Source organism: Pristiophorus japonicus, chromosome 1, assembly GCF_044704955.1.
Source record: "Pristiophorus japonicus isolate sPriJap1 chromosome 1, sPriJap1.hap1, whole genome shotgun sequence".
NCBI lineage: Eukaryota > Metazoa > Chordata > Chondrichthyes > Pristiophoridae > Pristiophorus > Pristiophorus japonicus.
Genome location: NC_091977.1, coordinates 531,459,290 through 531,482,198, shown reverse-complemented (window position 1 = coordinate 531,482,198; position 22,909 = coordinate 531,459,290). Strand labels below are relative to the sequence as shown.

General features: G+C 46.8%; 1 protein-coding gene across 9 annotated transcripts in view; it reads left to right on the top strand.

Annotated features, from left to right (window-relative positions):
• The window catches only part of LOC139277917 (intermembrane lipid transfer protein VPS13B-like), a 1,209,249-nt gene that overhangs the window by 1,215 nt on the left and 1,185,125 nt on the right, over positions 1-22,909 (top strand). For all 9 annotated transcript variants that reach the window (XM_070896555.1, XM_070896554.1, XM_070896561.1 and 6 more), the window contains exons 2-3: positions 5,104-5,268; positions 9,567-9,710. In XM_070896555.1, the coding sequence (XP_070752656.1) occupies positions 5,122-5,268; positions 9,567-9,710 (291 nt within the window). In that variant the 5' untranslated portion in view covers positions 5,104-5,121. The remainder of the gene's footprint in view (positions 1-5,103; positions 5,269-9,566; positions 9,711-22,909) is intronic.

The window sequence follows — 22,909 nt, the reverse complement described above, 5'->3', positions numbered from 1 at the left end:
CTCCTTTTTGGGATTCTGCATGTAAAGGGCCATAGTTTTAGGTTGTGGCAATGTGAGAGCTGCTTATGTGGGTAGTGATAAGGAAATGTTGGCGCTGAGTTGCGATTTGGGGAATTCGCTGAGACTGAAAAAATGTTGGATAGTGGATTATATGATGCTGGAGCAATGTGCTTGTATGTCAATTTGCTGTGCCACATTGTCACTTGACACCCACCATATGCTATCTGGAAAATGGGTTCTGGTGCAGGTGAATTGGAATGCAAAATGACTGAGGCAGCAGGATTCCTATTGTACGAGACAGTGTTGAGATGCTTTAAATTTGACTCGTTGAGGGGTGTTGATGGAGGTGAAGAATGACTAAGCAGTACACCAAATGTAACGTCAGTATGAGATGAAAGCAAAAAGAGAGACTTTCATTTATATAGCGCCTTTTACAACCTCAGGCCGTCGTAAGTGCTTTAGAGCCAATTAAGTATTTTTTGAAATATAGTCACTGTTGCAATGTATGAAACGTGGCAGCCAATTTATGTACAGCAAGTTAATCAGTTTTTTTTAGTAATGTTGGTTGAGGATAAATATAGGCCAGGACACCGGGTATAACTCCCCTACACATCTTCGAAATAGCGCCATGGGATCTCTTACATCCACCTGAGAGGGAAGATAGGGCCTCGATTTAACATTTCATCTGAAAGGCAGTGCACCTCAGGTCAGCACTGGAGTGGGACTTGAACCCACCGCCTTCTGACTCAGGCGAGGGTGCTACCAACTGAGCCACGGCTGACAGGATAGAAATAATTGCTAGCAATATGAAAATTTGAGCTGTTGCACAAATATAAGGAAGAGTGTGCCAAGGGACAGTGTAAATAATGTTAGTAAACTATATCATTTAGATGGGAGCCGAGAAGGATGAAGGGATTTTTATTGCAGCCTCTGCAATATTCATACTTGACAGACAGCTAGGAGATGGCATGAACTTTACTGGCCGTGGACGATCTATACTTGCAAACCTAATAAGTCTCAATTCAATTGGATGGAACTCTGATATTTAAGTGCACTGAAACATCAAATATACAGCACAGAAACAGGCCATTCGACCCAACCCAGGCCATGTCACTTTGGTGGCAAAAACACGAAGGCAGATTATTATCTGAATGGCGGCAGATTAGGAAAAGGGGAGGTGCAGTGAGACCTGGGTGTCATGGTACATCAGTCATTGAAAGTTGGCATGCAGGTACAGCAGACGATGAAGAAGGCAAATGGCATGTTGGCCTTCATAGCTAGGGGATTTGAGTATAGGAGCAGGGAGGTCTTACTGCAGTTGTGCAGGGTCTTGGTGAGGCCTCACCTGGAATATTGTGTTCAGTTTTGGTCTCCTGATCTAAGGAAGGACGTTCTTGCTATTGAGGGAGTGCAGCAAAGGTTCACCAGACTGATTCCTGGGTTGGTAGGACTGACATATGAGGAGCGACTGGATCGACTGGGCCTGTATTCACTGGAGTTTAGAAGGATGAGAGGGGATCTCAAAAACATATAAAATTCTGACGGGACTGGACAGGTTAGATGCAGGAAGAATGTTCCCGATGTTGGGGAAGTCGAGAACCAGGGGACATAGTCTAAGGATAAGTGATAAGCCACTTAGGACTGAGATGAGGAGAAACTTCTTCACTCAGAGAGTTGTTAACCTGTGGAATTCCCTGCCGCAGAGAGTTGTTGATGCCAGTTCATTGGATATATTCAAGAGGGAGTTAGATGTGACCCTTACAGCTAAAGGGATCAAGGGGTATGGAGAGAAAGCAGGAAGGTGGTACTGAGGTGAATGATCAGCCATGATCTTATTGAATGGTGGTGCAGGCTCGAAGGGCCGAAATGGCCTACTCCTGCACCTATTTTCTATGTTTCTATGCCGGTGTTTCTGCTCCACTCAAGCCTTCTCCCATATTTGCTCATCAAGCTATCAGCTTGACCCTCTATTCCCTGCTCCCTCATATGCTTACCTAGCCTCCCATTAAATGCATCTATACTGTTCACTTTACCCACTCCCTGTGATAGTGAGTTCTACATTCTCCCCACTCTGGGTAAATAAGTTTCTTCTGAATTCCTTTATATGATTTCTTGGTGACTATCTTGTATTGATAGCCTCTAATTTTGCTCTTCCTCACAAGTGTAAACACTCTGTGTCTGCTCTATCAAAACCTTTCATAATTTTGAAGCCCTTATTAGGTCACCTCTCTGCCTTCGAAGAGACCCAGCCTTTTAATGCTTTCCTGATAGGCATACTCTCGCATTTCTGGTATCATACTTGTAACTCTCTTTTGAACCCTCTTCAGTGTCTCTATCCTTTTTTATAATATGGCGACCAGAATTAAACACACTACTCCAAGTGTGGTCTAACTGAAGTTCGATACAGCAGGCAAAATAGTCAGTCTGTAGCACTTTTAAGAGGCTGCTTTGAAAAACCCTCCAGTAAACTGCAATTCCTCGTGATAAAGTGGACAGAAGCAGGCCGAGGAGAGGAAGACATACGTTTAATGAGCAATAATAACCATGCTTACACCTTGTACATCAGATCATTAAGACAGTGAATATGGGCTCATGTGGTGTGCAAATACCGGCAACGACCAGTTGGGCCGAATGACCTGTTTCTATACTGTAAATTCTATGCAAATCCATGTATATATTCAGCAGCTAATTAGAAAATTTTATTCAGCTAGCGTTGGGGAAAACAACTGATCAAAATAGACTGTTGTTTCCCCCCAGATTTGCCAGTAAAGCCACTAACTTGTTTTTGAACAGACAGGTGGTCTGCTTTTTGCCTCGACCTACTCTTGCTCTAGTCGCTTGGGAATGGACACCAATTGCTTGCTGACTTTTTCTTGATAAACGGAGTACTTTTAAATTGAATTATACTGCCTCCTCCCTTCCTTCTCAGAGCAAATTTGGTTTATTGTCCTTCCTAAAAGGTGCCGACTTGTGTTAAGATCACTTCCATTGCTCCCATGCTCTCTGATATCTTTGCCGAGTTGCTGTTCTTCATGTTTAAGCCTGGATGGTGACTGCTGACAGATGATTTGATTGGGAGAAGAGGCATTACATCCTTAGCTCACCTGATGCCCATGCAAGTACACTACCCCAGTAAGGGTTATTGGACAGTGATTAGGAGCAGCTTGGCTATTTGTTTCACCCCTGTCCCAGGCCAAGCTGATCCACCAGCAACAGAAGCCCAACTTCTCGGGCATCACGTGCTTTCACTGAATTTCCCAGCTGCCAAGGCTGAGATTGCCTAATACAGCACAGGCTTATAATCAAACTTAGCATCTTTTGGCTTTAGCTTTAACGCTGAGATCGTCAAGGAGCTGAATAGAGTAAATGTTAAATATTAATTTGTAACAGTAGCTGTGGCATTCGGTCTCACCACAGTGCACCCAAGGATTCTAAAGGAAATAAAGTTTTGGCAGAATTGTTCAGCAGCTCCCGAAGAACCGAGAAGTGGTCTTCACTCTTTCACTATTCACTATGTACAGTTTTTGTCTCCTTACCTCAGGAAGGATATACTTGCCTTCGAGGAGGTGCAACAAAGGTTTCACTAGATTGAAAGGGTTGTTCTTTGAGGAGAGATTGAGTCGATTGGGCCTCTACTGTCTGGAGTTTAGAAGATTGAGAAGTGATCTAATTGAAATGTATAACATTCTTAGCGGGCTTGACAGAGTAGATACTGAGAGGCTATTTCCCCTGGCTACAGAGTCCAGAACCAGGGGCATAGTCTCAGGATAAGGGGTTGACCATTTAAGACTGAGATGAGGAGGAATTTCTTCACTCAGAGGGTTGTGAATCTTTCGAATTCCCGACCTGCAGAGGGCTGCGGATGTTCAGTAGTTGAGTATATTCAAGGCTGAGATCGATAGATTTTGGGCACTAAGGGAATCAAGGGTTATGGGGATCGAGTGGGGAAGTGAAGTTGAGTTAGATCAGCCATTCTCTTATTGAATGGTGGAGCAGGCTCGAGGGGCCTTATGGCCTACTCCTGCTGCTATTTCGTACGTTTACTGTTCACTATTTGCCAGTGGAAGAAAATTAATTCTCTGCCAATTTTCAAATGCAAAGTGTGACTTGTGCATTCTGAAAATTGTGAATGTGTTGCAACAGTGCAATGATGTAGAATCATAGATTGGTACCTGCTTTAACTCAGCTCAAACTTGTTTTGTAACCAGGGAGATGATCATTGTATTTTACAATTAGGTCAAGAGACGAAAGCACATGGTTCCCTGAAATGGAAGTCATATTTTTAAAATGACTTGGAGCAGAGAAGGCTAAGAGATTTGAAAGAGGTGTTTAAAACCATGGAGGATTTTGATAGAGTAAATAAAGAGAAACTGTTTCCCAATGGCTGAAGGGTCAATAACGAGAGGATACAGATTTACGGTGACTGTCAAAAGAACCAGAGGTGACATAAGGGAAAACTTTCTTACGCAACGAGTAGTTTGGTTTTGTAATTCACTGCCTGATAGTAGCCTTCAAAAAGGAATTGATTAACTATTTGAAGGAGAAAATATTACAGCGATAGGGGGAAAGAGTGGGGGAGTGGGACTAACTGGATTGCTCTTGCAGAGAGCTGGCGCATGCTCGATGGGCTGAATGCCCTCCTGTGCTGTACTATTCTGATTTAAGGAAATGCTCCATTTAGTAAAATAAAAGTAGTTTCAATATTTTGTTTAAAAAGCAATAAATCTATCCATCCCTTCAAAATTTTAAGAGCATTCATCAAATCATAGTCAAAGTATACGCAGTACATTTAAAAAAAAAAAAATCCAGTTGTTACATGCTGGATAGCCTTGAAATTTGCAGACTTGTTTCACCAGCAGCATATAACCTGCAATTGGCAATAACTACTTAGACCACTTGCCCACAGAAAATACATGAGCAACAGGCCAGGTTAGCAGGTGAACACGCAGCTGTGTTCTGGACCCCAATTTACCCATGAGCTGTGCCCCGAGAAAGCAGCCAAAATCAGCAATAAAGGTATATTTGTTAAGTTTAATTATGAATTATTCATGAAGCGATAGACCATGCTGGATCTCACTTTGCTTTTTTTTTTGTTGTCCGCAGCAGCAGAACGTTTCCAGAATGTTGGAGTCCTACGTGACTCCGATCTTGATGAGCTATGTAAATCGTTACATCAAGAATCTGAAGCCATCTGATCTTCAGCTGTCATTATGGGGAGGTGATGCGGTCCTCAGCAAACTGGAACTGAAGCTTGATGTGCTGGAGCAGGTACAGACTTGATTTCAGATGCTGCTTGAATGAACATCAGTGATGTATGAAGTTAATGGACACTCGATTTGCACAGTAAATTTCTGACTACACATTAGTATGGCCTTATCGAGAATGGCTTGGAGCCGTTAGTTTTCAGATTTATTGGTCCTTGAATACACTTGAAAATCCCCTCCATGCCAGTGTAAAGTCTACTTAACAGACCGGGTTGTAGCTGCTTGACCTTTTGTAACCTCCCAGTTTGTTTTGCACTGTTGGGGGGCAGACCAGATTGCAGTTCTAGTTAGTTATCTGTAGCAAATCAAAAGAAAGAGTTTTTAGTTTTCAGTTATTTATGGTTAGATTTAAAAAAATGTATGGAGGTGTAACTGACCTTTTTTTTGAGTTTTCCTGATTAATTTTTGGCTCAATACTCTTGTCTATAACTGTTCTGAGGAAGTATTGTAAAATTGTACATTTTTTCGCGCTCCAATTAGTGTTTTAAAGCTTGGAGCACAGTATTTATACAAGGAAGGCATTTTAAATATTGGAATTTAACATATCTGCCATGAATAAGTTAGTAAATTGGGTGTGTACAATTCTCCCTTTTTGAGGAACCGGCTTCAGAACGATTAACTAATTATTTATATTCCAGTGTATACATCATTCCTGATCTTTGTATTACTCCAGATGCATTTGATACAAATTGAAACATTGCTATTGTAACCATAGCTCAGAATATGTTTCCCACCATGTCTGTAGGATGCCCTCCAGATGGGTTTATGCCCTGCCCACAGCAACAAGACAGCACTCATTAAAGTCATTAACAGAATCCTGTATGATTGTGATCCTGGGTCACTGTTCCTCCTTATCTCTGCATAGCTTTCAACTCTGCAGACTACTCTGTCCTCAAAAATAGCAAATATGTTGCATTCGAGGCATAAGAACTAAAACTATATTATTACTGTATAAATGTTAGTCAGGTCCTGATTGGCTATGGTAGGGCATGCGACTGCATGAAAATCAAACTTGTAGTAGGGAGGACCACAAGTGCAATGCATCATTGATCTTAGTGCATGCTCTTAGGGCTAGAAATTTGGTTGTGATGTTTCTAAGGCGCTAATGTCGGGCGGTCGCTAAATTTAGTGTCGGAAATTTTTTAGCAACGGAATAGCAAAATTCAGTTTCAGCGCCCTGACAGTGGAGTGGAGCGCTAAGGGAAGCGTTCCACAACTTTCTTAGTGCGCTAGGCCGGGTGTGCAACTGAATAACCTGAGCTAAAGAGCTGGCTTCGTAGCGCCCGAAGTGCCTGAAAATAAATTGGAACAAAAAACATTCCCTATACATTACTCACCCCCCCCCCCCCCCCCGCCCAAATATATTGATCACTCTTGCCTCGTGCATTAATTCCTTTAGCACACTTGGACAGCTCTGCACCCCAGCTTTCTCTGGCGGTGTCACTATGGGGAGCCGCACAAGCCAAATTTTGCTTCCGTGTCGATACCGAGGACTTTGCACACCGGTGCGACGCTCCCGGGCGATACTCCTCAGTGCTGGCGGTACTGGCACACTGCATTTGCCGATTGCCGCAAATGTTGACACTTGCGGCTGCAAAGCCTTTAGTATCCTCTACCTCGCATTTACCTTTCAGCTTTCACTGCCTTCTCCCTAGTGGGCCATCAACTGCCGCTCCCCTCCATATTGCCCCGCAGAATGCTTGCTCTCTTACGGAGAAGGCATCTCACTATCCGTGGCTTCATTGTGGATGAATTTTTTGGCTTCCTGCTGCTGACAGAAACCTGGTTTATGGACAGTGACTCCTTACCCTTCATTTGAATGTTGGAACACAAGAACAGGAGAAGACCTTTCAACCGCTCGAGCCTGTTCCGCCATTCAATTAAATCATAGCTGATCTGTACCCGAACTCTCTCTTCCCACCTTTGCTATGTATCCCATGATATCTTTATCTTTGCCTAACAAAAATTTATCGATCTCGAGCTTGAAAATTTCAGTTGACTCAGCATCCACAACCATTTGGGGAAGAGTTGAAGCCCCTCTTCTCGCTGCTCAATCCTGCCGGAGTGTCAACGTGGCTCTTGTGACTAAGTTCTCCTACTTCTCAGATACCTATTCCCCTTTTGAGCACCTCAACCTGCTCTATCGCTCCCGGGATGGCGGGACTGACCTATCAAGAAAGACTGGATCAACTGGGCTTGTATTCACTGGAGTTCAGAAGAATGAGAGGGGACCTCATCGAAACATTTAAAATTCTGACGGGGTTAGACAGGTTAGATGCAGGAAGAATGTTCCCAATGTTGGGGAAGTCCAGAACCAGAGGTCACAGTCTAAGGATAAGGGGTAAGCCATTTAGGACCGAGATGCGGAGGAACTTCTTCACCCAGAGAGTGGTGAACCTGTGGAATTCTCTACCACAGAAAGTTGTTGAGGCCAATTCACTAAATATATTCAAAAAGGAGTTAGATGAGGTCCTTGCTACTAGGGGGATCAAGGGGTATGGCGAGAAAGCAGGAATGGGGTACTGAAGTTGAATGTTCAGCCATGAACTCATTGAATGGCGGTGCAGGCTAGAAGGGCCGAATGGCCTACTCCTGCACCTATTTTCTATGTTTCTATGTTTCTATCTTTCACTTTGAGTCCTTGTCATTTTATCACTCTCCTGTTTCCTTGTCAACATCTCCTCTCTCAGACTTTGTGCAGAGTGACTGCTCACACTGCTGGACCTTTCTCTCCATCTTAACTCCCCTTGCTCCTTCTCTAACACCTCTGTTCTCTTGTTACCACTGAACTCTTATTACATTTCTATGCAATATATTCTTCACATCAACTGCCCTACCCGCACCAGTGGCCACCATCTCGACCTTGGCATCTCTTATTACCTTGCCACTTTTGAGGTCTTGATTGCTGACCAGGTTTTCTCTGGCTATTTCTTTATTTCGGCAAATAGTTTCTCTTTTTTCCCCCCCCCCCCCCCAAAAAAAAACTTTCATTGGTTGTAAGTTGTTTTTTTGGAGCAAGACGGTTTACTTTTCTAAGAGTGATCCTTTTCAATCAGTCCACCAGATCACGTGATTATAGCCGAAGGAGATAGTTCAAGTCTTTCTAACTTTGACTAGATTGCATTCAAAGTGGTCCCAATTGATATATATTTCCTTCGATGGGCCGAGAATAGGCGTGCTGAAATATTTTTTGTAGGGGGTCTTTATCACAAAATTGCTTCTTAGTTACACATATGGTTGGTGTTAGAAAATCTGTTGAAGTAGCAGAGAAGATTCTTGACAGTTCGCAAGTTCCGTGCTTTCGTGCTTGTGCTTCGCCCGCGTAAACCTGGAGGGGTGGGGGGTGGGCGGGCCCTTGCGGGCATATATGCACACGTCGGTACCGGAAAATACAGGCCAATGTATTTTTGTTCGTAGTGTGATATTCTTTACTGTAGCGTGGTAATAAAAAGAATTCCACCTGTGGACCATCTGCATATTGAGCAAGTTATTTCCCAGTAAACTATTTGTACTTCACTTTTTGCTCCGACCCAACTCATTCCCTCCACATGGTGCCGAGAAGCAGGACCTGAGGCTCCAACTCTCTTCGTCTGCTCAGGCCCTGGCCCTTTACCCCACCCCCCCCCTCCCCGGCAGGCCTCTGGCCGAGAGCAGCGGCAGGGGGCTGAGGGCGGCAGCGAGCAGAGAAGCGGTGGGTAGGGGGGGGGGCCCCCAAGAGGGAGAGACTGGGGGGATCGGATGGGAGAGAGGGAACTCGGGGAAGACTCATCACGTTGTTCCAACCCCCTACAAGGGACATCAATGGAGTGGCTGATATCCAGAAGTCATGACACTGTTGGGTTCACTTCATACCCAATAAACGTGTTGACAATCCATACACAATGCCTGCCCCATCTATGGTGGTGGAAGGATGCGCTGGGGTAATGCACTTCGGCTGGGGTAAGGCACGCACTTGGACTGGGGTAAGGCACTTCAGCTGGAGGAGGCATGCACTTGGACTGGGGTAAGGCACTTTGGCCGGGGGAGGCATGCACTTGGACTGGGTTACGGCATATTGGCTGGCCTTTGCTGTCTTCTGGGAGGCTCTGTTGCTTCAGGAAGTCAAAATGGATGCAGTTACAATTTGCAAAGTCAGTGAGACCTTGGGATGGGCGGTTCCTTACACATTCCTGTGAAACTTCAGGGTGTGACTTATCCTCCAAGGGGACCAGTCATAGACAAAGGGTGGCCATTTTTGCAGTACAAATAAGCACATCCTAAACAAAACAGTTGGCTTAATTTAAATGTTGTTGCTTTTTTCAGGAGCTGAAGTTGCCATTCACTTTCTTGAGTGGACACATTCATGAGTTAAGGATTCACGTGCCATGGACAAAGTTGGGCTCCGAGCCTGTTGTCATCACCATAAACACGATGGAATGCATCCTGAAGCTAAAGGATGATGCACAGGTGAGTTAGCATTGGCTATTTGTTTGCGATAATATTCACAGTTTATCAAATTCTTGTAACTGCTAAGCTTCTGAATGTTAAAACTTTTAGTGAGAGTTATATTTTAAAAGTACTGCCAGTTTCAAAGCTAATTTATAAGCATGGATGGGCATCAGGAAGATGTTTCAGCTTACGATGAAATCTACTGAAAGATGGGCTAATGAATATAAGGTGATGACTGGGAACAATAGGTTTAATAAAAAAATTAATGTTTGATTTCTTACTGATGTTACATGGTCTGCTGATGAATGAGATCTGTTGGGATTGGGTTGAAATATATGCAGATAATGTAGATTAACATCCAAACATAGTTAGGAAAAATATTTTTTTTGAAAAGGGATTGAAGATATATAGGGAACTGCACATTGAGTACTAATTCAATGAAGATAATTATTCCTGTGCTGCCGGGACCATAGAAGTATCTGTGTGAAGGAACCAGTCAGGGTTATATAATGGGCAGCTTAAGGTTACACTGGTATTCTGGAATTTTGCTTCATTATCTTTGCTGGGGAGAAATTTAGCGTGACTTGCTCTCTGGAGATTAAATAAATCGGATAAGCTGTAAGTGATGTGTGGAATGACTGCTGACTAGCATCGGTAATTTTTTTTTTCTTCTTTCATTTATCATAATTTGAAATCTGGATAGAATAGGAATTAGAACCAGAGGAGAAAGGAGGAGCAGAGTAGTTTAATTGAAATGAAGCAGATGAAAACATAACTATAGTGACAACTGTGACTCAGTGGGTAGCACTTTCGCCTCTAAGTCAGAAGCTCTTGGGTTCAAGTCCCACTCCAGAGACTTGAGTTCAGAAATCTAGGCTGACACTGCATTGCAGTACTGAGGGAGTGCTGCACTGACGGAGGTGCCTTCTTTCGAATGAGGCATTAAACCGAGGCTCTGTCTGCACTCTCAGGTGGATGTAAAAGATCCTGTGGCACTATTTCGAAGAAGAGCAGGGGAATTATCCCTGGTGTCAAGGTCAATATTTATCCTTCAACTAACATCCCTAAAACAGATTATCTGGTCATAATTAAATTGGCTGCTGCATTTCCTACATTACAACAGTGACCACACTTCAAAAAGTACTTCATTGGCTGTAAGGTACGTTGGGATGTCCCGTGGTCGTGAAAGGTGCTGTATAAATGCAAGTCTTTCTATCTTTCCTCTTTCTTTCTCTAACTGTAATTACTTAAGAGGAAGATCTCAGAAATGAAGACTGAAGACAATCCGACATGTCAGGGAGGGAGAGAGGTTTTTGGAACCGGAGTGTCAGAGGGTAGTCACCCTGCTGAGAGAAAGCAAGCTGCAAGTGGTAGAAGGAGATGTGGCGACTGTACACAGGTCAGGGATAAGTGTGGTGGGACAGACTAAAGCAGGAACACCCACAGCAGATTATCCTCACCAACAAATCTGAAGCACTTGCCTCCTGTTGGGAGGATGATGACCCTGGGCAGGACCATCAAATGGATTACAAATGCACAAAGAAAAATGGGCGATGACTCCAGAGTGGCAGGTTATGAATTATGTTAAGAATGCAATTATAATGGATTTGAGGGGCTGACACTATCTTTTGCAGTCTGTGGCCAAGAGTCCCAGATGCTCTCTTGTCTCCCAGGTGCTAGGGTAAGGGACATTTCAGAAAGACTGGAAAAGATTAGGGAAGGGGAAGGAAAACAGCCGGTTATCATGGTCCATGTGGGAGCCAATGATGGGGGGGAAAAGAAAGGCCTGAAGTCCTTTAAAAGATGTTGAGATTACAACACTGACTTAAGGAGAAGGATTTCAAAGGTGGTAATCTTTGGATTCCTCCCCTAGCCATGTGCTAGAATAGGGAAGGATAGGAAGATTAAAGAAAGAACCTGCATTTAGATAGCTATTTTCACAACCTCATCACGCCCCAAAGCACTTTAAAGCCATTTAAGTAATTTTGAAGTGTAGTCACTGTTGCAATGAAAGGAAATGCGGCAGCCAATTTGTGCACAGCAAGATCACACAAAATGAGAAAATGACCAGATAATCTGTTTTTGTGATGTTGGTTGAGGGATAAACATTGGCCAGGTCACCAGGGAAAACTCCCATATTCTTTTTCGAGACTTCTAGACTTGACTCTTCCAACAAATTCCTGGCCGGCCTCCCATCTTCCACCCTTCGTAACTTGAAGTCATCTAAAACTCAGCCATGATCTTATTGAATCATGGTGCAGGCTCGAAGGGCTGAATGGCCTACTCCTGTACCTATTTTCTATGTTTCTATGTCCTAACTTGCAACAAGCCCTGTTCACCCATCACTGCTGTGCTCGCTGATTTACATTGGCTCCCGGTTAAGCAACGGCTCGATTTTAAACTTCTCATCCTTGTTCTACAATCCCTCCATGGCCTCGCCCCTCTCTATCTCTCTAACCTCCTCCAGCCCTAAACCCTCTGAGATATCTGCACTCCTCCAATTCTAGCCTCTTACACATCCCCAAATTTAATTGCCCCAGCTTGACAAATCTTTTGGAATTTTTTGAGGATGTTTCCAGTAGAGTGGACAAGGGAGAACCAGTTGATGTGGTGTATTTGGACTTTCAGAAGGCTTTTGACAAGGCCCCACACACGAGATTAATGTGCAAAGTTAAAGCACATGGGTGGGAGTAGTGTGCTGACGTGGATTGAGAACTGGTTGGCAGACAGGAAGCAAAGAGTAGGAGTAAATGGGTACTTTTCAGAATGGCAGGCAGTGACTAGTGGGGTACTGCAAGGTTCTGTGCTGGGGCCCCAGCTGTTTACATTGTACATTAATGATTTTGACGAGGGGATTAAATGTAGTATCTCCAAATTTGCAGATGACACTAAGTTGGGTGGCAGTGTGAGCTGCGAGGAGGGTGCTATGAGGCTGCAGGGTGACTTGGATAGGTTGGGTGAGTGGGCAAATGCATGGCAGATGAAGTATAACTTGGATAAATGTGAGGTTATCCACTTTGGTGGTAAAAACAGAGAGACAGACTATTATCTGAATGGTGACAGATTAGGAAAAAGGGAGGTGCATCGAGACCTGGGTGTTATGGTACATCAGTCATTGAAGGTTGGCATGCAGGTGCAGCAGGCGGTTAAGAAAGCAAATGGCATGTTGACCTTCATAGCGAGGGGATTTGAGTACAGGGGCAGGGAGGTATTACTACAGTTGTACAGGGCCTTGGTGAGGCCACACCAAGTATTGTGTACAGTTTTGGTCTCCAAACTTGAGGAAGGACATTCTTGCTATTGAGGAAGTGCAGCGAAGGTTCACCAGACTGATTCCCGGGATGGCGGGACTGACCGATCAAGAAAGACTGGATCAACTGGGCTTGTATTCACTGGAGTTCAGAAGAATGAGGGGATCTCATAGAAACGTTTAAAATTCTGACGGGTTTAGAGAGGTTAGATGCAGGAAGAATGTTCCCAATGTTGGGGAAGTCCAGAACCAGGGGTCACAGTCTAAGGATAAGGGGTAAGCCATTTAGGACCGAGATGAGGAGAAACATCTTCACCCAGAGAGTGGTGAACCTGTGGAATTCTCTACCACAGGAAGTTGTTGAGGCCAATTCACTAAATATATTCAAAAAGGAGTTAGATGTAGTCCTTACTACTAGGGGGATCAAGGGGTAAGGCGAGAAAGCAGGAATGGGGTACTGAAGTTGCATGTTCATCCATGAACACATTGAATGGCGGTGCAGGCTCGAAGAGCCGAATGGCCTACTTCTGCACTATTTTCTATGTTTCTATGGTGGCTGTGCCTTCAGCTGCCAAGGCTCTAAACTCTGAAATTCCCTCCCTTAATCTCTCCACTTCTCTACATCTCTTTCTTTAAGACTCACCTTAAAACCGACCTCATCTGCCCCAATGTCTCCTTATGTTGCTCGGTGTCAAATTTTGTTTGATAACGTTCCTGTGAAGCGCCTTGGGACATTTTACTATGTGAAAGATGCTATAATTAGTGCAAGTTGCTGATGTATCATGGGATCTTTTAGGTTCCACCTGAGAGAGCAGACGGGGCCTTGGATTAATGTCTCTTCCGAAAGACTGAGCTTAACATGAGTTTCCCTTTTTTTGGGGACATTAGCCCTAGTTCTGGGGAAGATGGGAGCGATTCCTTAAGGATGGGCTATATGTGAATGAGAAGGGAGCAAATGGAATGGCAAAATAAAGAGCCAGGTGAACTTGGAAAATAAAATAAGAGCGAGCAAGTCGAGAAGGTCAAAATCGGTGAAGTTAAAATGCAACAAAAGTAGCGTTCAATACAGCTAAAATGTTAAAGGCAAGTATTGCTGTGTTCAGAGTCTGGAAGTTGGTAGAATTAGAAGCAATGATGTCACAGGCAGGTAAAGATTTAATAGCACAAATAGATACTTTGTTTGCAATCTGGTTCGGAGTGCAGAATACATGGGTTACAATATTTTTAAGAAGGACAGAATCGGTAAGAAAGGAGGGAAAATGTGCTGTAGAGAACTGATGAATACAAAAAAAATGAGTTATAGATAAAAGATTGTTACATTAGTGGGATTGTACTGCAGACCAATGTTCCCTCTAATTTATTCTTGGGACGCACAGCCCCTTTAGCGGGCTCATTCAAAATTCCACGCAGAGCGTCGCGGAGATTCGGGCTGCGAGGCGCTACTGCACATGTGCGCACACTCTAATGCGCATGGGAGCTCGCTGCGCGGGAGCTCCAGAGCGCTGCGCGGCCTAAAAAGAAACATTTCTGCAGACCGTATAATTAAGGACAGAAATGGAAGGAGAAATCTGTAGACAGATCAAGGAGATGAGTAGGAATAATAAAATTGTTGTCCTTGGAGATTATAATTGCCCACTCTATGGGCCCAAGTTTCGGTCCGCACCTAGAACGGCGCAGCCCCGACCTGGACACCCGTTTTTCGCGCCACAAAGTGCGCCTAAAAAAAACTTGCGTATTCTCCGGCTCCCTGCTGATCCTCTGGAGTCGGGCGTGGCACAGCGCGAGCTGTAGGGGGCGGAGCCAGGTCCCTGCGCAGAAAACAGTGCCGGGACCTCTGCACATGCGCGCTACAGTGGGCGCGCATGTGCAGTAGCTTCAGGCGCCCAAAACTGTGTGGGAGGGGCCCGAAGCACGCAGCCCCTAGCCCTGGCCGAATGGCCTCACTGGGGCTGCGTGCATAAGGCTGCCTCCCGCGCCTAGCTCCTGCTTCCTCCCGACCCGACCAGACTCTAGCCCCGGCACCGGACTGGACCCGCGCTTTCTCTTTTTTTCCCCCCCTCCCCCAACCCGATATGACCTCCCTCTTCCTCCCCCCAACCCGATCTCCCGCGCTCCCGACCGCCCCCCCCCCCCCCCCCCAGCTGGACCCGAACCAACATGACCTCCCTCCCCCCCGCCCCCGACACGAACCGACCCGCGCTCCCGCCTCCTCCTCCTCTCCCACCCCCCACCCCGATCCGTGCCCCCCAACCCGACCCGCCCCGACCCCCACACCCCCACCCGACCCGCTCTCCTTCCCCCCGACCCTCTCTCCTTCCCCCCCCCTCTCTCCTTCCCCCCCCCCTCTCCTTCCCCCCCCTCTCTCCTTCCCCCCCCCTCTCTCCTTCCCCCCCCCTCTCTCCTTTCCCCCCCCTCTCTCCTTCCCCCCCCTCTCTCCTTCCCCCCCCCTCTCTCCTTCCCCCCCCTCTCTCCTTCCCCCCCTCTCTCCTTCCCCCCCCTCTCTCCTTCCCCCCCCCCTCTCTCCTTCCCCCCCCTCTCTCCTCCCCCCCCTCTCTCCTTCCCCCCCCCTCTCTCCTTCCCCCCCCTCTCTCTCCCTCCCCCCCCCTCTCTCCTTCCCCCCCCCTCTCTCCTTCCCCCCCCCTCTCTCCCTTCCCCCCCCTCTCTCCTTCCCCCCCCCTCTCTCCTTCCCCCCCCTCTCTCCTTCCCCCCCCTCTCTCCTTCCCCCCTCTCTCCTTCCCCCCCTCTCTCCTTCCCCCCCTCTCTCCTTCCCCCCCCTCTCTCCTTCCCCCCCCTCTCTCCTTCCCCCCCTCTCTCCTTCCCCCCCCTCTCTCCTTCCCCCCCTCTCTCCCCCCTCTCTCCTTCCCCCCCCCCCTCTCTCCTTCCCCCCCCCTCTCTCCTTCCCTCCCCCCTCTCTCCTCCCCGCCCCCTCTCTCCTTCCCGCCCCCTCTCTCCTTCCCGCCCCCTCTCTCCTTCCCCGCCCCCTCTCTCCTTCCCCCCCCCTCTCTCCTTCCCCCCCCCTCTCTCCTTCCCCCCCCTCTCTCCTTCCCCCCCTCTCTCCTTCCCCCCCCTCTCTCCTTCCCCCCCTCTCTCCTTCCCCCCCCCTCTCTCCTTCCCCCCCTCTCTCCTTCCCCCCCCCCCTCTCTCCTTCCCCCCCCTCTCTCCTTCCCCCCCCCTCTCTCCTTTCCCCCCCCCTCTCTCCTTTCCCCCCCCCTCTCTCCTTTCCCCCCCCCTCTCTCCTTTCCCCCCCCCTCTCTCCTTTCCCCCCCCTCTCTCCTTTCCCCCCCCCTCTCTCCTTTCCCCCCCCTCTCTCCTTTCCCCCCCCTCTCTCCTTCCCCCCCCCCTCTCTCCTTTCCCCCCCCTCTCTCCTTTCCCCCCCCCTCTCTCCTTTCCCCCCCCTCTCTCCTTTCCCCCCCCCTCTCTCCTTTCCCCCCCCCTCTCTCCTTTCCCCCCCCCCTCTCTCCTTTCCCCCCCCCTCTCTCCTTTCCCCCCCCCTCTCCTTTCCCCCCCCTCTCTCCTTTCCCCCCCCCTCTCTCCTTCCCCCCCCCCCCTCTCCTCCCCCCCCCCCCTCTCCTTCTCCCCCCCCCCCCCTCTCCTTCTCCCCCCCCTCTCTCCTTCCCCCCCCCCCTCTCTCCTTCCCCCCCCCTCTCTCCTTCCCCCCCCCTCTCTCCTTCCCCCCCCTCTCTCCTTCCCCCCCCTCTCTCCTTCCCCCCCCCTCTCTCCTTCCCCCCCCCCTCTCTCCTTCCCCCCCCCCTCTCTCCTTCCCCCCCCCCTCTCTCCTTCCCCCCCCCTCTCTCCTTCCCCCCCCCCTCTCTCCTTCCCCCCCCCCTCCTCCTTCCCCCCCCCCCCTCTCTCCTTCCCCCCCCCCCTCTCTCCTTCCCCCCCCCCTCTCTCCTTTCCCCCCCCCCTCTCTCCTTTCCCCCCCCCCCTCTCTCCTTCCCCCCACCTCTCTCCTTCCCCCCCTCCTCTCCTTCCCCCCCCCCCCCCCCTCTCTCCACCAAACACGGAGAGATAGAGACACAAAAGGGGGTGGGGGGGGCATTATTACTTTTTTTGATTTGACTTATTGATGTATTTATCATTTATTATTGCTGATGCTCTTTATTTGTAAAACTAAAGTGTTTAATGTTTGTAAACTTCTCTTTAAACCCCCTCCCCATTCCCTACGCCTGATTTTCTAAAGTGTAGACAAGGTTTTTTCGAGCGTACAAAAATCTTCACTTACTCCATTCTAAGTTAGTTTGGAGTAAGTTTTCACTGACGAAACTTTGAAAACAGGCGTAAGTGGCCGGACATGCCCCCTTTGGAGAAAAAAAATACTGTTCCAAAGTGAAACTGTTCTAACTGACAAGAACTGGAGCAAACTAAATGCCGAGAATTTGAATTTCTAAGATACTCCGTTCTACACCAGTTGCTCAAAAAAATCAGGAGCAACTGAGGCCGAAACTTGGGCCTTATGGACCCAAGTTTCCCCAGGAGTTTCTCCGTTTTTGTTGGAGCAACTAGATTTTTTTTGGAGTATCTTAAAAAGTGCAATTCTGCCCATTTAATTTGCTCCAGTGTAAGTAAGTTAGTTAGGTTTTTTTTTAAGTTTAGTTTTTTTTTTCAAAAGGGGGCGTTACCAGCCACTTACGCCTGTTTTGGCCATTTAAGCAAGTTTAGACAGCTAAAAGTTACTCCAAACTAACTTAGGCCAGCATATGTGGCCACTTGTGTCCGCACAGAAAAAGCTTGCGGTAATCTAAGAAATCAGCGCAGGAAGCCAGAGATAAGGGGCGGGTGAAGGGGAAGGGGGGAAGGGGAAGGGAAGTGAGAGGACCTTGCAAAGCACTAAACACCTTCACAACAACATTAAAGAAGCAAAATACATTTAAAGCACTCAACAAAGCACAAAAATAAGCATTCAGTAACAAATAAAAAAAATACAAGGAAGCTGAGAGGACTTGCACCTAGTCCAAGAAACATTTAAAATCATGAAAGGGATAGACAAGATAGAGGCAGAGAGGTTGTTTCCACTGGTAGTGGAGACTAGAACTAGGGGGGCACAGTCTCAAAATACGGGGGAGCCAATTTAAAACAGAGTTGAGAAGGAATTTCTTCTCCTAGAGGGTTGTGAATCTGTGGAATTCTCTGCCCAAGGAAGCAGTTGAGGCTAGCTCATTATCTGTGACTTGAATACATTCAGATAGATTTTTAAACAATAAGGGAATTAAGGGTTATGGGGAGCGGGCGGGTAAGTGGAGCTGAGTCCACGGCCTGATCAGCCATGATCTTATTGAATGGCGGAGCAGGCTCGAGGGGCTAGATGGACTACTCCTGTTCCTAATTCTTATGTTCTTATGTAAGACTTACAAAGCACAAAAAGTAATAAGCAATTAATTAATAAATAAAAAAAAAATAGAAACCCCGTACCTAAAGCACCAAGACCAAAGTAGCAAGCAAGCAATCAATCAATCAATAAATAACACACAAAAAATAGAAGTCCTACCTTAGGGAACGCAGCGGGCCGCCAATGAGGGAGCCCATTCGGTCAGGGCGAGGGGCGGCATGTTTCGGGCCTCTCCCACACAGCCTGCAGAGATTCGGGCTGCGAGGAGCTACTGCACATGCGCGCACACACTAGCGCGCATGTGCAGAGGTCCTGGCACTGTTTTCAGTGCCGGGACCTGGCGCTCCCCCCCCCCCCCCCCCCCCCCCCTGCCCCCACTGGATGCGCCCTTGTGAGGTGTGCCATTTTTACGGGGGGTGGGGGTTGAACTTTGGCCCATTGATTGGGACGGGGAGTGGGGGAATAAAGAGAGAAAAGTGAAATTAAATTCTAAATTTTAACATTGAAAGATGGAGTCATATAGTTTCGGACACCAGATTATCAAATGAAAGGCCCTTTTGCTTGTTTTTCAGCAGTTTGTTATTTTTATCTCATTGGAGTCGTTACAATCATTTGCCTTTTGTAAGTTTAAAAAAACATAGCACAGGGCTACAGTCGTTCAGTTGTGATAATGGCATATTATAGTAGCATTTTATAGGAAGTCTGTTTCCACATTATTTTTAACATAAGAACATAAGAATTAGGAACAGGAGTAGGCCATACAGACCCTCAAGCCTGCTTCGCCATTCAATAAGATCATGGCTAATCTTCAACCTCGACTCCACTTTCCCGCCCGATTTCCATATCCCTTGATTCCCCTCGACTCCAAAATCTATTGATCTCAGCCTTGAATATACTCAGACTCAGCATCCACAGCCCTCGGGCTGAGAATTCCAAAGATTCACAATCCTCTGAGTGAAGAAATTCTTCTTCTCTGCCTTAAAATGTCCGAGTCCTACCCTGTCAATCCCCTTCAGAATCTTATATGTTGTAATGAGATCACCCTGGAATTCTAAATTCCAGAGAGTACAGACTCAATCTTTCCTCATTGGACAACCCTCTCATCCCAGGAACAAATCAAAGAGAAATTTGCACAAAGGACTGCAAATCAACAATGGGACACGATTAAAAAGGAAATTGCAAAGGTGTGAAATAAATATGCGCTATTTTTTAAAGGAGCTTTGGGATTTCACGGATAAATTGAGGTTAGAAACAGACTGAAGTTGAAGAGGGTATATGGGGCATTTGGTATGAGAATAAGAGAGAATATGAGAAAATAAGGAAAGAGCCTAAGAGGCAATATGGGGAGAGAATCTTAAAAAAAAAAAAAAAAAAATGTTAAAAAACAGTAAAATATTCTCCAAATATATCAGTAAAGTAAGAATTGTTATCATCATCAGCATCCTGGGCAGTCCCTCGGAATCAAAGAAGACTTGCTTCCATTCTTAACGTGAGTTCTTGGGTGGCTGAACAGTCCAATACGGGAACCACAGTCTCTGTCACAGGTGGGACAGATAGTCGAGGGAAGGGGTGTGTGGGACTGGTTTGCCGCACGCTCCTTCCACTGCCTGCGCTTGATTTCTGCATGCTCTCGACGGAGACTTGAGGAGCTCAGCGCCCTCCCGGATGTACTTCCTTCACTTCTGGCAATCTTTGGCCAGGGATACCCAGGTGTCAGTGGGGATGTTGCTCTTTTTGAGAGTGCCCTTGAAACATTTCCGCTGCCCACCTTTGGCTCGTTTGCTGTGAAGGAGTTCCGAGTACAGCGCTTGCTTAAGAATTGTTAAGTGTGCAGTGGAACCCCTGAGAGGAGAAGATAGTGAGTTAGTAAAGGATAAACCGAAATTAATGGGAATGCTTAACAAGTATTTTATATCCCTGTTTACCAAAGAGTAGAATATTAGTTAAAGGTGATATGAGGATTAATAAATAAAGGGAAAGTATTAGAAAAGTTAGTTAAGCTGAAGGAAACAAAGTGCTGCGACCTGACGGGCTACACACGAAGGTCCTGCGGTAAATGCCGATACTCTAACTCGAGTAACCACAGGTCAGTCAGTTTAATGTAAGTGGTAGGAAACATTTTGGAGTCCTTAAGTAAGGATGAAATTATCAAGTGTCCAGATGAAGAGAAAATAATTAGAAGCAGCCAGCACGGATTTCAGAAAAGATCATCGTGTTTGACAAATCTTCGAGGAGGTGACAGATATGGTAGATGGAAGAAATGCAGTGGATATGGTGTACATGGACAGTCAGAAATGTTTTTATACGACACTAATGGAGAAGGTTGCAGCATATGGAGTTTGGTGAAAGGTAGCGAATTGGATTTAAAAACTGGTTACAACAACAACAACTTGTAGTTATATAGTGCAGTTAATGCAGTAAAATGTCCCAAGGCATTTAACGGGAGCATTAGCAAACAAAATTTGACGTTGAGCCAAACAAAGAGATATTAGTACAACTGATCCAAGCTTGGTCAAAGAGGTAGGTTTTAAGAAGCGTCTTAAAGGAAGGGAGATAGAGCGGAAAGGTTTAGGGAGAGAATTTGAGAGCTTAGAGTCTAAGCAACTCATGGCATAGCTGCCAATACTGCAGTGTTGAAAATTGGGATGTGCAAGAAGCCAGAATTGGAGGAGCGCAGGGAGTGTTACGGCAGTTTCTCAGAGTTGATAAAGTGGGTAGTGATAACCCACAGGGTTCTGTTATGGACTACTACTGTTCAATGTGTAAATCAATGATTTGGATATCCAGTCATAGGCAGTCCCTCGGAGTCGAGGATGTCTGCTTCCACTCTAAAAGTGAGTTCTCAGATGGCTGAAGAGTCCAAAGTGGGACCTACAGTCTCTGTCACAGGTGGGGCAGACAGCATTTGAAGCAAAGGGGGGGGCGGTGGGGGGAGCCTGGGTTGACGCACATTCCTTCCGCTGTCTGTGCTTGGTTTCTGCTTGTTTTCGGCGATGAGACTCGTGGTGCTCAGCGCCCTCCTGGATGCTCTTCCTCCACTGAGAGCGGTCTTTGGCCAGAGATTCCCAGGTGCCAGTTGGGGTGTTACACTTTATCAAGGAGGCTTTGAGGGTGTCCTTGAAACTTTTCCTTTGCCTACCTGGGGTTCGCTTGCCGTGATGAAGCTCTGAGTAGAGCGCTTGCTTTGGGAGTCTCGTGTTAGGCATGCAGACAATGTGACTTGCCCAACGGAGCTGATTGAGCGTGGTCAGTGCTTCGATGCTTGGGATGTTGGCCTGAGCGAGAACACTGACGTTGGTGTGTGTCCATCCTCCCAATGGATTTGCAGGATTATGCGGAGGCAGCACTAGTGGTGTTTCTCCAGCGTTTTGAGATGTCTGCTGTATTTGGTCCACCTCTCTGAGCCATGTAGGAGGGTGGGTATCACTACTGCCCTGTAGACCATATGCTTGGTGCCAGATTTGAGGTCCTGGTCTCCAAACACACTTCCTCAGGCGACCGAAGGCTGCGCTGGCACATTGGAGGCGGGGTGTTGGACCTCGCCATTGATGCCTGCCCTTGCTGACGGTAGGCTCCTGAGGTATGGAATATGGTCCATGTTGTCCAACATGGATTTTGATGACCAGGGACAGGTGTTGTGTGGCGAGGTCAGGTTGGTGGAGGATCTTTGTCTTATTGATTTTTAGTGTAAGGCCCATGCTTTCGTATGCCTCGGTGAAGGTGTTGACGATGGCTTGGAGTTCGGCCTCCGAGTGTGCGTGGACACAAGTGTCGTCTGCGTACTGTAATTCAATAACCTTGGATCTAGCCTGGAGGCGGTGAAGGTTGAACAGATTCCCATTAGTTCTATAGTTTAGTTCCACTCCAGCGGAGAGCTTGCTGAGGGTGAGATGAATCATTGCAGCAAGGAAGATCGAGAAGAGGGTTGGCGCAATGACGCAGCTGTTTGACCCCGGTCCGGACGTGGATTGTATCTGTGGTGGATCCGTTGGTCAGGATCATGGCTTGCATGTCATCGTGGAGCAGGCGGAGGATGGTGACAAAATTTTGAGGCCAGCCGAAACTGAGGAGGACGTTCCATAATTCGTCATGGTTAACAGTGTCGAAGGCCTTTGCGAGGTCAAAGAAGGCCATGTACAAGGTTTGGTGCTGTTCCCTGCATTTCTCTTGAAGTTGTCACTCGGTGAAGATCGTGTTTGTTGTACCCCTTAGTGGATAGAATTGGCATTGTGACTCTGGGAGGAGCTCTTAGCCATAGGAAGAAGATGATTGAGGAGGATTCTTGCAATGACTTTCCTAGTGGCCGACAGCAGGGTTGGAGGGAGTCGTATCCATATTTTCAGATGACACTAAAATAGCTGGTGGTGTAATTATTCTGAGGACCAAACTAGTAATAGGTTGGGGGCAAAAAAAAGTGGTAGATGGAATTCCATGTAAGCAAGTGTGAGATAGTAGATTTTGATTTAATAAAGTCATTATAATGGGAGACGTTTGGGCAATGTGAAAGCGAAGAGGGATTTGGCAGATCAAATTCATTATGGCAAGAGGCAAGGATATACAAGTTAAGGAATAATGATGAATCGCTATAAAACCTTAGTAAGACCACAGTTGGAGAAGTGCTGTGAGCTGTTTTATGTTCCA